The 13,981-nt window shown below is 39.9% G+C and overlaps 2 protein-coding genes across 2 annotated transcripts; one reads left to right on the forward strand and one right to left on the reverse strand.

Annotated features, from left to right (window-relative positions):
* The first annotated feature begins 655 nt into the window (after positions 1–655).
* LOC100698392 (cytokine-like protein 1) lies at positions 656–2,570 on the forward strand. The gene is made up of 4 exons (XM_003441550.5): positions 656–1,015; positions 1,100–1,144; positions 1,494–1,640; positions 1,740–2,570. The coding sequence occupies exons 1-4, from the start codon at positions 869–871 to the stop codon at positions 1,839–1,841; spliced, it is 441 nt and encodes a 146-aa protein (XP_003441598.1). The 5' UTR covers positions 656–868; the 3' UTR covers positions 1,842–2,570.
* An 8,552-nt stretch (positions 2,571–11,122) lies between these two features.
* msx1a (muscle segment homeobox 1a) lies at positions 11,123–13,087 on the reverse strand. The gene is made up of 2 exons (XM_003441551.5): positions 12,655–13,087; positions 11,123–12,451 (listed from the first exon to the last, which is right to left on the reverse strand). The coding sequence occupies exons 1-2, from the start codon at positions 13,085–13,087 to the stop codon at positions 12,033–12,035; spliced, it is 852 nt and encodes a 283-aa protein (XP_003441599.1). The 3' UTR covers positions 11,123–12,032.
* Between the last annotated feature and the right edge of the window lie 894 nt (positions 13,088–13,981).

Raw genomic sequence — 13,981 nt, forward strand, 5'->3', positions numbered from 1 at the left:
TCTCAATAATTCAGACTGCTAATAAGCTGGTCATAAATGACTGGTTGAGTAATAAGTTATTATTATGTTGCCACCTTGTCCTAAACATCTTCCCAAAAGGCAAAACTTCAGTAATCAATAATACACTGTAAAAAGAAAATAGGTGAACCAACTTAATTGTTTCAATTGGTAACACCTAATTTGATTAAGTTCTTTGAAATGAAGTTAATACATTAGATAAATCAGTTGTGCACTCTAATGTATTAACTTCATTTCAAAGAACTTAATTAAATTAGGTGTTACCAATTGAAACAATTCAATTAGGTTGGTTCTTTTTTCAGTGTAGGAGAAAGGAATAGGCCAAAGTGAAACCTTGTAGCTGTGTGCTAATGAGAAAGCTGCTACTTTCAAACATCTGTGTTAAAAACCCTACACTGGACGAACGGATACAAAGTTTCCAAACAGCGGGGGTTTTTTTTAAGTTACTCACACGCACACCTGTGATTTCTACTAATGAACTTCGTGACTGCAGGTCAGATGATTTGACGTACAAAGTGGCTGACTTTCGTCTTTGATTAATAGCTCATTAATATCTTGCTTTTACGTAATGACGGGCATTAGGACAGAAAACACCGCAAAACCCGTCCGTCCATTGTCAGCAGGGAGAAATCAGTCACCGCTGCTATTTGGACATGGCTGATTTGCTCTCCAGAACGCAGAAGATCCCAAATGTTTTTGTTTTTTTCGTGAGCTGTGCTGCTCCTCCACGTCATCCTCCGTGTTTTTTTTCTTCTTCCACTCCATCCTTAAAACAGCAGCGGCCCTCCTCTGTACTACAGGCTGTACCAGTCCAGTCCTGAGTATCGCCGTCTGCAGAGCGTTATCCGACATGAAGCTGGGACTCGCAGCTCTCCTGTGCCTCTCCAGCCTCGTGTGGCTGTCGGAGTGCACACCTCCGACCTGCTACTCCAGAGCTCTCAACCTGAGCAAAGAAATCAAGACGCTGCTGGATAAAATACACACTTTTCATCGCACGGTAAGCGAGTCTACGTTTGTGGCGTTTTTGGCATCTTGATGGCACCAGTTATTTATCTCAACGCTCATGTTTGCTGGGTTGCAGAAAACATGTGCTGAGATTCTGCCTACCATCTTCCTGGACGTGCATGTAAGTTGTTATTTTTTTTTTAAAATATTCATTTTCTTTTACTGTATAATTTCCCAGTAAATGAAGTGCTAAATGTATCCATTTAATATAAAATCAACTGACTAATTTAGTTGTAGCCCACTCTGTTAAACTGGCACATGACAAATGTTTCCTGTGGCAAATTTGTACAGTTTGGATATGTGCATTGCCCGAGGCACAAAATCTTAAGCTTTGATTTGACCTGATGTGCAGATGTTTGCAGTTTGACAGCTGTGCTGTGCAAAAAAATAAAATAAAGAAGAAGAAGAATCAAAAAACTGGAAGTATTTCTCTTGGAGATTGAATGTAAATACTTGTTTCATCACTCCAGAACTCCTGCATCACTACCAAGCTCCGTGACTTTCTTTACGTGGTGTTGAACCATCCCAACCAGTACTGCAGAGAGAAACCCAGAATGGTTCTGCTGAAGCGCAAAATCCAGAACCTTTACAGCATCATCACCAGAATCTGTTATCGGGTAAGCACTCCGCAGTGTGTGTGGGTTTCTTTTTGAGCTTTTATGTTTTCAAGCTAGAGCAGCTACACCACATGTTTCTTGTTTCTTGTTTCTTGGCAGGACTTGGTGTTTTTCACAGACGACTGCCAGGCTATTGATACTGGAAACACCAGACCTTACTATGCAGAGGACAGGCTTCAGCTGCTCCAAGAGGAGAGATGATCAACAAAAACACAGATACCCGGGCATACACTGGGCTGTTACATTCATATAAATACCACAGTAACAACACGTAGAATGGTAGAACATGCACAATCATAAACACCACATACTAAAGTGTATCCGATGCAGTATAAACACATCATAAGGTTTTGGTAGTGCATGCAGTGCTGTTTCACACTGTACCCAGTTGGGTACACACTCATGTTATTGGACATGCATGGCTACATTCCAGCAAGGAGTGCAGAACTTTCCACAGGAAATTTGCTGAATGCCAACCATGCCGATGAAAACCTTGAAATAACAAACCAAGGGAGCCAGCCTTAACTGCTGCTTACTTACCAGGGCTGATCAAAGCTCCGTGTGTCATTAAGAGAAATATATCGTTGTTGTCGTAACCTGTAGCCTGACAAACATGTATTTGAGGGAGCACTGTAAAGCATTTTGTAAACATCTGAAGACCTGAACATGGTGGGGAAAGTGTTATGCAAGAAATAGATATCCAAGCAATGCTTGTACAGTATGTTCCTCTTGATAGGGTTTGAAGGAGTTGTGTCAGTTTGCTGCTTGTACTCATGCTGAATGAATATCATGGATCAATGGCCTCAAGCAGACTGAATGTAAAATAATAGATGTATCACTGTCAGAGAGAGAAACTCACTGCCTTTTATGAGTACTTACCCATGATTACCCACATATGCAATAAACCCTCTCTTTATGTGTCAGAGTTCATGCCCTTGTTGATTTGTTCTTCAGAGTTATTAAAAAAATGTCTGCCAGTTGTTTTTGGAAAGAACAGATTCTAAAGAAAAAAGAAAAAACTGGAGGGTGAGTCAGCAGAGGAGCCCTCCCTGAAAACATTATTTATACTCTTAACTTATTTTTCATTCAGCTCATGACAGTTATTGATTAATTTAACTTACTTAGAAAGAATTTTGGGGGGTTTTTTTATATTTAAATCAGTAATTCACCACAGTTCTGTATTGAGTTACCACTGTGTCATTTGTCTCTGCATTAAGTGGTGGGTGTGTTTTGAAATGTGACCCATTAACTGTGACTGAAAGAAATCCACAGACAAAATGATTTTTTGTTTAATTTTGGCATTTTGGCCACACAAGGTTACTTGGACAAATAACTGTGCAGCTGCCTTTATGCTGAAATCTATGCTTTTCAAGGCTGTTCTCCCCAGATGTAAGTTGTGGCCTTTGCTGCCCTCTGTTGCCGAAACCACACAACCAACCTACAGAAATTAGCCTCTTTTAGTTAATTTATGCAGACAGACAGAAAAGAATTCTGGGATTTGTCAACCTTTCAAAGCTAAAATATACAAGAAAAAGTTGTCCTCTTCTCACATAAATTTTTTAAAGTGTGAAATTATTTTCTCGTCACAGGCTGAAATTTTGCTTTTTATGTATACAGTACTTTGCTCAGCTCCCTATATTACTGCTTGGATGTCATTCAAACAATTATAAATAGATCTGCTTTATGAGTCATTTTGGATGAGGTCATCGTGTTTCAAACGCTGGCCTCTGTGGCGATGCAAGGCCTTGGTTTCCATTCATGTCCGTGTAAAAATAAAATGGAAATGCTTGAAATTACCTGTAATGTGCAGCGTTACCTAATAGACATTCTCATTTAAATTTTTTGACAAAAGACAAGAGGCTTAATTATTTTTACATGACAAAGTTGCTCTTTTCTCTCACTGTCGAGTCATAGAAAGAATGACCAAAACAGCAACACGCTTCACGAAAGTACCAGTTGAAAATTCTAGTGAATTATTTATCTCTTGAATTTTCCATTTGACATCAATACATCAATACTCTTCCAAAGGAGTCTGAAATTCTGATCTAGCTTTGCTTTTTTATTTATGTAATTTTTTTTTAGAGTAATTGAAGTATCTGATGTTGCAAGCGTAAAGTATTATGTTTTAAATTTGTCCCGAGTTTACTGATGCCTTATGTGCCACCCTAGCTTGTTGTTAGTTTTGCTTTTTTAAACACTACAGAGTGAGGTTACCTAATGTGTCGAGCTCTAAAACAGCTGGTCATAAGTACATCTAGACTGTGTTGCCTCTATTTTTTTTTTTTTTACTTTTTATTTAGCCATTTTTAACAAGGAAAACCGAACAGGTGGGATACTGCATTGCACTGCATTCTTACAAAAAGGTAGCTTCCTCTTCAGCTTACATAAAGGCGATCCACTTCTTCCACTTCTTTAAAAAGGTGTCTCCTTCAGAGTTTGGCAAGAAAGTCATCCTCTCCATTATAAAGATTTCCCTAACAGTGTCAATCTATTTATTAAGACTTGGAGGGTCTTTGGTTTTAATATTCAGACACTGGATTTATACTCGATAGGTAGTTATCTTTTGTTGCATGTTCAAGTCTGAGCTTTAGAAGGATTTTGACAGTGCTCTGATCTGTCACAAGGTGGTGCTGATTGACCTGTAATTCTACATCTTGTATAATTCTACATGCATTTTAAACCTACCCTTTGAATGAAAGTAATACTGGAGAAACACTTTTAAAGGGTCTTACGCTGTTATCTTTTAATTACAGTATTTTTTAAGCGATTATCACTCTCTGAATCATTTTGTTCAGAAGCCATCACTTGACCTAGCTGTCTAAGGTAATTATAAGCCATTTTTATTTCAAAAATTCTTGAAAGAGTAGTTGTAAAACAGCTAACTGAACATATGCAGTGGAGTGGTTTATTTGAAGAGTTTCAGTCAGGTTTCAGAGCTTTAGTGAAGGTTACAAGTGATCTTCTGTCAGCCTCTGACAGTGGACTCATCTCTGTGCTTGTCCTGGTAGATTTCAGTGCAGCGTTCAATACTGTTGACAATAACATTTTATTACAGTGATTAGAACATGCTGTAGATATTAAATGTACTGTGCTGCAGTGGTTTGAATCATATCTATCTAATAGACTCCAGTTTGTTCATGTAAATAGAGAGTCCTCTTCACACACTAAGGTTACGTTCTACAGGGTTCTGTGCTAGGACCAGTTCTGTTTACATTATACATGCTTCCCTTAGGCTATATCAATAGTAATAAATTTTCACTGCTATCCAGATGACACCCAACTTTATCTATCCATGAAGCCGGATAACACACACCACTTAGTTAAACTGCAGGAATGTCTTAAAGACATAAAAACCTGGATGACCTCAAATTTTCTGCTTTTAAATTAAGATAAAACTGAGGTTATTGTACTCGGCCCTGAAAATCTTAGAAATGCAGTTTCCAGCCAAATGCTTAGTTGGATGGCATTACTCTGGCCTCCAGTAATGCTGTGAGGAATCTTAGAGTCATTTTTGATGAGGACATGTCCTTAAATGCATATATTGAACAAATATGTAGGACTGCTTTCTTCCATTTGCGCAATATCTATAAAATTATTTTCGAGTGTCGCTGAAAAACTAGTTCATGCATTTATTACTTCCAGGCTGGACTAATGTAATTCATTATTATCAAGATGTCCTAAAAACTCCCTGAAAAACCTTCAGTTAATTCAAAATGCTGCAGTAAACATACTGACAGGGACTAACAGTACTGACAGAAAGAGAGCATATTTCTCCTATATTGGCTTCCCTTCAGTGGCTTCCTGTTAAATCCAGAATCGAAATTAAAATCCTGCTCCTCACATACAAGGTCTTAAATAATCAGTCTCATTGTATCTTAATGACATCAGAGTACCACATCACCCCTTTAGAGTTCTTCACTCACAGACTGCTGGTTTACTTGTGGTTCCTAGAGTATTGAAAAGTAGAATGAGAGACAGAGCCTTCAGCTTTCAGGCCCCTCTTCTTTGGAACCAGCTTCATGTTTGGATTTGGAAGACAGACACTGTTTCCACTTTTAAGATTAGGCTTCAAACTTTCCTTTTTGATACGGTATATTGCTAGGATCAGGTGACCCTGAATACATCCTTAGTTACACTGCAATAGGTGTAGGCTGCTGGGGGATTCCTATGTTGCACTGAATGTTTCTTCTTCAGTCACTCAGTCACTCACTATGTGTTTATACACTTCTCTGCATTTAATTATTTGTTATTTTTAATCTCTGGCTCTCTTCCACAGCATGTCTTCGTCCTGTCTTTATCCACTTAACCCAACTCGGTGGGTCAAATGATTGTTGTCTCTGTTTTCTTTGTATTATTGTAGGGTCTTTACCTTATAATATAAAATGCATCAAGGTAACTGTTGTTGCGATTTGGCATTACATAAATAAAATTGAATTGAACTGAGTTATTTTTCATTTTCCATAGACTTAAATTCACCTGCTTTTGCCTTTTCTGCCATGTTAAACTCTGTCACAAGTATAATACAGCTGGACCATATATATATGCACTGGAAGTTCAGTGCATATATATATATATATATATATATATATATATATATATATATATACAATAAGCAATTTAAGCAAAAAAAAATAAAAATTGAAACATGCTAGAATGCTGTGCATCATAAATATTGGGAAGGGATTAAAAAAAATACTCAGTCTCTTTTTAATAAATATATAAATGACTCCTACATTTAATTTCGGTTTGGGTCATGTTGCATAAGCATTTTATTTGATCAATTTTCTGCATTCTGAATCATCAGGTCTGAACTCTTCACAGCTAATTAACCTACCCTGCAGAGACGAAAAAGTTAGCAGCAAATGGCTCGTTAAGAAATGCGCCTGCAGTGCGCTTATAAAGCTTAATTGCTGAACTTATTAATCATCGTTCTAGGGCCTCGGAATCCACCTTCTTTTAAGGCAAATGAGAACAGATCATGCGGCCAAGTTATTAAACAATTTTATGTCCTGTGACACTGCACCAAAAATGTTAAATGCTGCACAATAAAAGCACAACTTTGCCGAAGGGTGACAGAAATCATTGTCTGCCTTGCTGAAATAAATGTCCTTGTAAATGACAGATCATAAACTTATTTACATGAAAGGATCCCTGATGCAGTTTGTGATTTCGTTTAGTTTACGGGGTTTTCAGGCAATTTTCCATCACATTTAGCGCTTTTATTGCACTTTAAAAGAAAACGCTGCCTCATTAGAGCGCATAAGAAAACGTTTCCCCCTTGTTTTCCAATAGATGACTGGCGCACTCAACGCGATAGTTACAATAATTACGCTGTTTGGCAAATGTGGCTGTGTAGTAAGTGTTCGGCCCGCATTGTGATTCAAAACTCTCATACTGCAGAGCCATGTTTCTCCCACGCCAGCAGTAAAGGCACCTTTTAAACGCACAGTTTAGATTATGAGTTCGCTCGGGAGGGTCAGCAGAGCACCGATGCAGTTCAACAAACGTGGTTGTAAACGATTCATTTAACAGTTCCACTCCTGATGGCCTCTTTGTTGTCCCCGTGGTTAACCACCTGAGCCACATGCAAAGTCAGGTCACGGGCACAGGTCATCCAGGGCCTGTGTGACACGTAACGGAGCCAAAACGGTCCTGCCCCCTCTGGTGGGCCTTACCGTCCACGTAAGCGCGAGAAGGACAGGTTTACCTTACCTGGTCAATAATAATGATGATAATAATAATAATGATAATAAATCCAGTAGTCTACATGTTCTGCATGCAACATTTGTAACACCATAAATATATTTGACAAACAGATGACAGTGGAGACTAATGGATAAACTATTGGTTTAAAATAAATATATTTAAATGAAACTGCTATAAAATCTGATCCTGTGAGCGCATATAGTCCACCTTAAAATATGCCAAACTACTACTGAGAGATTATTGAACTTTAAAAAAATATTCCCTAACATATTTGTAAATTCCCTATATTCCCATAGTTTCCCCCAAATTTGGGATGAATAGTCATCTTTTATTACGAGCCTTCTAACATTAATATTGTTCTAACCTTTTAGTTTTCACTGAGGGGTTTCAGACTATTGCTGAGGCCTTTATTTGTGGGTTAATTAATAGCTAGATGTGTGTTAGCTTCACTCTAACATATGGGGAAATAGTTTAAAAAAAATATAAAAGACAGGGCAGGAGAGAGAAAGTGTTTTCAAAATGTATGAACTTATCAGCAAGTGTTATTTGCTAAAGATGAAATTTAAATTTTCTCTGTTTTTCTAATTTGACCCTGGATCTGTAGATTTTTTTGTTTTGTTTTGTTTTTGTTTTTTAAAGAGTTTAACTTCAAAGTAGCTTAAAAGGTAAAGAAATGCGGGCTAAAAGAGGAGTTACCCTTTACAGTGATTTTTCCTGGTGCAGGACAGGTTGCGGTGTCCATGGTCACTATTAGATTAGGCTGAGGGTAGCAGGCTGATGATGCTCTCTAGTTTCTATTGCCAAATTCCGCCTTTATACTGAACTGAAACTGGTTAATAAGTGGAACGCAGTCATGATCGTATGATAGCTCGTATAACAGGTGCTAATATATTGCAGACTGCAGTTGGCTAAATCCACGAAACGCACAGTTGATCACAGTCTGTGCACAAAGGAAAACAAAAATCTACTGGCGCTCACATCAGACCGGATGTTAGAGTTCCATCTCCTTTCATGTTAAATTCCACTTTAACTCCTGCCTTTAGTTACAGAGCATGGATGCGTATTTGACATTACTTAGAGTTTAATTAATTATTTTTAAGAAAAAAAATCACATCATTTACATTTACTTATCAATATGGGAGTTAAATGCTCTAAAAGTTCATCTAATGTTATTAGTCCAATCAATCCTCAACAAGCGCCAACGAGGTCTTTTATTTTATTTTAACCATTTCGAAAATAGCTATTATTATTATTATTTATTTTATTATTTATTTTGCTCAGTAAGAAAATAAACTTTTAAGTTGAGAAGAACCAAAGGCTTACCACTAAACAAAATATGAATAATCGCACTGTGTATTAAGCCTTGGTGATTCATGCGTTTTAAATGGATGGTTTGATGAGGTCAAACTTTACAATTATGCAGTTATTATTATTATTACTGGAACAAACCATGCTGTGTTATGTTACACGCGAACAGTAGATGGTGGTGTGGTACCTGAAAGAAAGTTGGGTTTTCTCAGATTTGATGGATTTTGGCTTTAAAAAGGTGTAAGGTCAAAATGTCTGGGTATTTAAAGTAATAACAATAGCCTATTGTGGGCACTGTTCTTTACACTTGGTGTTTATAACATTTGCAAAGTCAAAATATTTTGCTAACACTCTAACCTTTTGTATTTAAAAAAATGGGGCCGCTTTTAATAGAATCGAGACCCTTAATGTGCAGACATTTTCAAATCATTTACACAGTTGTACCATAATTTTGTTTATTTAGAAAACAACATTAAATTACAATAACAAATCTCCAAACTTTCTTTAAGTCAGATGTAAGTGCTTTCATAATCTCTACTTGGTTTTTTTCTCTAAGCTTCTTTAATGATCAAGGAGCATACGGGTAAAATAATGAATTGTATTGTTTTGAAAATAGAGAACAACCATCAGTTTTAACCCATACTCTATGGCTAAACGAAAGGCCAGTCGGTGTTTTTTCAGTTAGCTGTTTCCTAAAAATACAAATTCGCACCGATCATGGTAATTGATCAGGGCTAACACGAATTGTGTGTGATTTTTTTTCTGAGATACTTTATTTAATAATTCAGCCCAAAGAGCCACATAACGCAGACCTATCACACATGAAAAATTAATGCAGAGTAAAAGGCCCATTCCTTAATCATTTGTCCAGGCTGCTTTGGCGGCATCTAATAACCCATTTTTCTTTCGTGAGGATCAAGAGGTTTTACTACGGAGTCAAACAGCCTCCTGTGATCTTTTGGATGATCTAAACAAGTGACTTTTGTTTTCTGTTTGGCTCCTGGCAAGATAGAGTGCTGGAGACAAAAGAATGAAAGAGTTTCAAAGAATCTGCCGATCCCCTTAGGCTCTTTTGTGTCAAGTTTCTCCTCTTTTTCAGATAGAGCGTTCATCCGTGTGATTTGAACCTATTGTCGCGGATTATGTATTAATTCATCCCTCATGGATGGACTGGAGTGGAGATTATCTGAGAAAAATACTTGAAATTAAAAAAACGGGTATAAATCAAATCGAAAGGGAAAAAAAACACTTTACCTGAACTCAGACTGAAAGCTGTAATATTGCAAAAACTTCGAAGAAGAAGGAGAAACGTGTCTTTGAGAATGCCTGGATAAATGGGAACACTTTCCAGGACAGAAACCTTTCAGAACTGAGGAGGAGGAAATCACGGCGCACTGAGGAGTGTTGCCCGTCCCAGTCCCCCGTTGACATTTTAGGAATGATAAAAGTTCCGCCTTGCCTGGAGCTACAGCCACGCTGGAGCCGGCCTCTGTCTGTGGCAGATTGCCTTTGCTCATTACAGCAATTATTTTACTCGAGTTTAACCCCTGCTTGAATGGCAGGGAAGTCAAGAGAAAGCCTTTAAAACTGCTGTGGAGTGGCCTGTAATCCCCCCTTCTCCACCTCCTCCTCCTTTATCTGATCCGCAGTTTTTGTCATTTAATTCCTCCTGATGGCAGAAAATGACTCCGGTGTTCAAATTCAGGTTAAGATGTTTTCTTTATGTGCCACATGGCTCCTGACACCCTGTCTTCCCCCTCAAAATGAGGTGTCACCTGGCTCGTTTTACACCCTAAATGCACATAATGACACTCAAGCGGATAGTTTACGAGGAGTTTAGCCCCGGAGAAGCAATCTCCCAATATTTATCGGTGTGTTTTGAAGTCAGCACAACTGGTTGTCTCACCCCCCTTCTCTTTCTCTTTCTTCCTCTCCCGCAATCTCCACCCCCTCTAAACTCTTCTGGCGCCAACAAAATCTAGGTTAGTTGTTTCAAAGCAAGAGGCGACAGCTGTAGCAATACATTCCACCAAATAACATGTGACAAGTTTAAATTCACAGCGCACGCCAGCCGGAGCGCACAGTGAGTGTGACAGGCTCAACTGCAAGGAAAACTAAAGCAAATGTGGGGCTTTCTATTGTCACTCTGTCAGTATGGGTCACTTGAAGCCTTTAATAGTCCCTGTGACGTTTTAAAATAAAAATAATTAAAATGTTCACGTCGTCGAGCTCATTAGAAGCCTGTTTTTAATTTCTACTCCTTAATAGACCTGATAGAGATTTTTTTAAGTAGAAGAAATATTTTTTTCTATTCATTAAGGCTTTAAAAAGATTAAATACTGACTCGAGTTTTCAGTTAGATTTTTTTCCCTTACAGTAATTCGCCTCATCTAAAAAAAAAAAAAAGATTCTTGATATAACCACCGTCGGCGCAACAGTGTGCACCCTGTCAGTCAAAACGAGCAACCTCTCAGTGAAAAAAGAATAAACAATTTATTGTTAAGTTATGTCACAAATATATTCATAATATAAATGAGGATATTCTTCAAATATACATTATTTTACAGTACAGTTATCCCTTCCGAAGGGAATCAATCCGACAACAGACAGTGCTGTCATAAGAAAATAATAAAAATAATAATAAAAAAAATGCTGTGGTTTTCAAAATTCACAAAAGAGCACTCACTGATACTGGATTTAGTAACCCACTATAGTTACGCATTGATATGAATGCAACAAAAAGAAAGAAAGAAAATGAAAAGTGTGGATGTTGTGGTGTGGCAGCAGCCTACAGATGCCATTAAAAAAGAAGCCCAGCCTAAAGGTTTTTTTGGTGCATAGTCTCTGATGTGCAGCCCTTTCGCCTTCTCACCTGGCTGTAAGCACTCGCGAAGGAGTGAGCTGTGTGGCCACAGCGCTACAGTCCATACTTAAAAGTCCATTAGTGATATATCATAGGGCTACAGGTATAAGCTGTTTTCCACCTCCGCACCGCAAAAATGTCCAAGTCATTTAAAGTCTCGTCCTATTTATTCAAATAAGATTTTACATTGTTTATGTTCTCTTCGTTCAAATTCATTTCGGCACAACACACTTAAATGACGAATTGGATTATTTTTGCGGTGTGGGAATTTACTGGCGAGGTCTAGAGAAGTGCCTAAACTTCAAGAGCCTCAGAAGGGGGGGGGGGGGTCTGTGAAGAAGCCTCGCCCTCACCTGACAAGGTGTGACACTGACCTCGGCACCAGGATGCTTCTTTATGTGGTGCAGTGTCACCTCACTGGTCCAAAGGGGTCCCCTCTCAATAGGGGCCCTCACAAAACATCCTTAACCCCCCTTTTGCGTCCCGCTGTTCGCTGCCCTCGTCCTCCGTCCTTGTCAAGCGAGGTGATACATACTGTATCCGACGTGAGCGGCGTACAGTCCAACAGGAGAAACCGGCAGCGAGTGCCTCTGGAACGGATGCGACCCTGCATAGGACGCGGGGACGTGCGTACCGAGAGGAAAGGAAATCCCGAAAGCCGGAGGCAGCATAGGCTTTGCTGCCATTTTCAGTTTTTCAAGTTCTGCCTCTTGCAGGCGTTTGGCCTTAGCTCTTCTGTTCTGAAACCAGATTTTAACCTGGGTCTCCGTCAGGTTGAGAGAACTGGAGAACTCTGCGCGCTCGGCGATAGAAAGGTACTGCTTCTGGCGGAACTTCCTCTCTAGGGCGAGCAGCTGGGATGTGGTGAAGGGGGTCCGGGGCTTTCTGTTCGTCTTGTGTTTTCGCAGTGGACAGGCAGGAGGACTCAGCCTTCCTATGGGAAGACAGAACGATTTAATTCAAAACTCTGGTGTCGACGCGCAATGCCAGATCAACACAAGACCAACAGAAAGTATTACAGACATGTAAAACACTATACCAAGAGAAAAAAAACTAGATATTCTCGCTTACATATGCTTATCGTTAAGAGCCATTTTTTAATTCTAATTTAGTAACTTAACTGAAACTTAAACTTACTTGGAGATGTGGGAGAAAAGTGTGGACTCTGTATCCATGAAGTCCTGTCTTTACTGTCCGGGCTCTCGGGTTTAATCAGCACGTCTTCGGGCATGTTCATGATCTCGCCCACTGAAAATGTGGAGCTCATAGGTAAAGCCGAGACTGGTGTATCCAGGCTACCAAAAGAACCCATCCGCGCTCCCTTTCCCAGCACTTGGGACGTCCCGGCTACAGAAGCAGGATCCGGCGATGGCACCTCTTTGCTGGGTTTCCTGTCAGCCATCAGCGCCTCTACGCTGAAGGGTAGAATAGGGACTTTTGGCTTCCCGGTCTCCCCCGTGGGACTCAAGCTGGTCTGCATTTCGCCTCTGCTGACGAGAACCGAGCGGGGAGAAATATCTTCAGCCTTCAAACCAGCAGCCAGAGCGGACATGGATATCGATGGGGCCATACAGGGCCGACCGGCACCGCTGAAACGACTCGTTACAAAGTAGGTTCGTGGGGAAGAGCTGCTTTTGAGTTGGTGCGGTGCTGCCCTAAGGTGACGGTATCCTCATGTTTATCTGGCCAAATTGGAGCGCAGCTCCTATAATAAGGCAGACGTGGACAGCGAGGCAGCCAATCAGGGAAGACGTGGGCTGGACCCGGAGTGAAAAGGGGCTGAAGAAAATCCGAGTGGGAAAGTTAACAATAGTTTCTTTTCTTCTTCTTCTTCTTCTTTTTTTGTAACAACCAATTTCAGATAAACATAAACACGACAAAACTCTTGATGGAGTGTGGTTTCATCAACCCCACACCCCCACCCCCCTCGGCCCCAATCCCTCCACCACCACCACGGGTAAAAATGTCCTAGTGAGTAAAGCTCCAACCATGAAAAGCCAAGGGTGGTTTAAAGGCGTGTGGGCTCCTTCTATTATTGCCCCTCCTCGTTTGCCATGTTTGATAACACAACAATACAGTCTCAAACATTTTGACTGAGTCGACCCATTTACCACTTTGGCCTCGCAGTGCTTTAAGTAAGTCCTGACTGTTGCACAATAATTTCCCCCCTCTTCCTCTGCGCCACGCACCCCTCTTGGACCGCGCTGTTTATTGATGGCTGCGGGGGCTCTAATCAGATTGAAACACACAGGCCTTCGCAGTCATTTAGGGGTGATTATCGGGCTGGGGGGGGGGGTCAGTGGGATTTCCCCCCCCTTCTTTGACTCCATCCATTAAAGTAAAAAAAAGAAAGAAAAGAAAACTGATGTTGAGTGGGAGCCAGGGAGAGAAATTTTAATCCCGGGCTGTCATTGATTTACCTGGATGTAGCTCGCATACCCTCTCATTTTCTGGGCACCCCACG

The sequence above is a fragment of the Oreochromis niloticus genome, linkage group LG5 (genome assembly GCF_001858045.2).
Source record: "Oreochromis niloticus isolate F11D_XX linkage group LG5, O_niloticus_UMD_NMBU, whole genome shotgun sequence".
Classification (NCBI taxonomy): domain Eukaryota; kingdom Metazoa; phylum Chordata; class Actinopteri; order Cichliformes; family Cichlidae; genus Oreochromis; species Oreochromis niloticus.

What these genes read in the sequence shown, in the direction of transcription:
- LOC100698392 (XM_003441550.5), top strand. Translation starts at nt 869, where the DNA reads ATGAAGCTGGGACTCGCAGCTCTCCTGTGCCTCTCCAGCCTCGTGTGG. An exon ending in CCATCTTCCTGGACGTGCAT is followed by an intron (nt 1,145 to 1,493) that starts GTAAGTTGTTAT and finishes TCATCACTCCAG; the next exon opens with AACTCCTGCATCACTACCAA. An exon ending in TCACCAGAATCTGTTATCGG is followed by an intron (nt 1,641 to 1,739) that starts GTAAGCACTCCG and finishes GTTTCTTGGCAG; the next exon opens with GACTTGGTGTTTTTCACAGA.
- msx1a (XM_003441551.5), bottom strand. Translation starts at nt 13,087, where the DNA reads ATGGCCCCATCGATATCCATGTCCGCTCTGGCTGCTGGTTTGAAGGCT. An exon ending in CTTTTCTCCCACATCTCCAA is followed by an intron (nt 12,452 to 12,654) that starts GTAAGTTTAAGT and finishes GTCTTCCCATAG; the next exon opens with GAAGGCTGAGTCCTCCTGCC.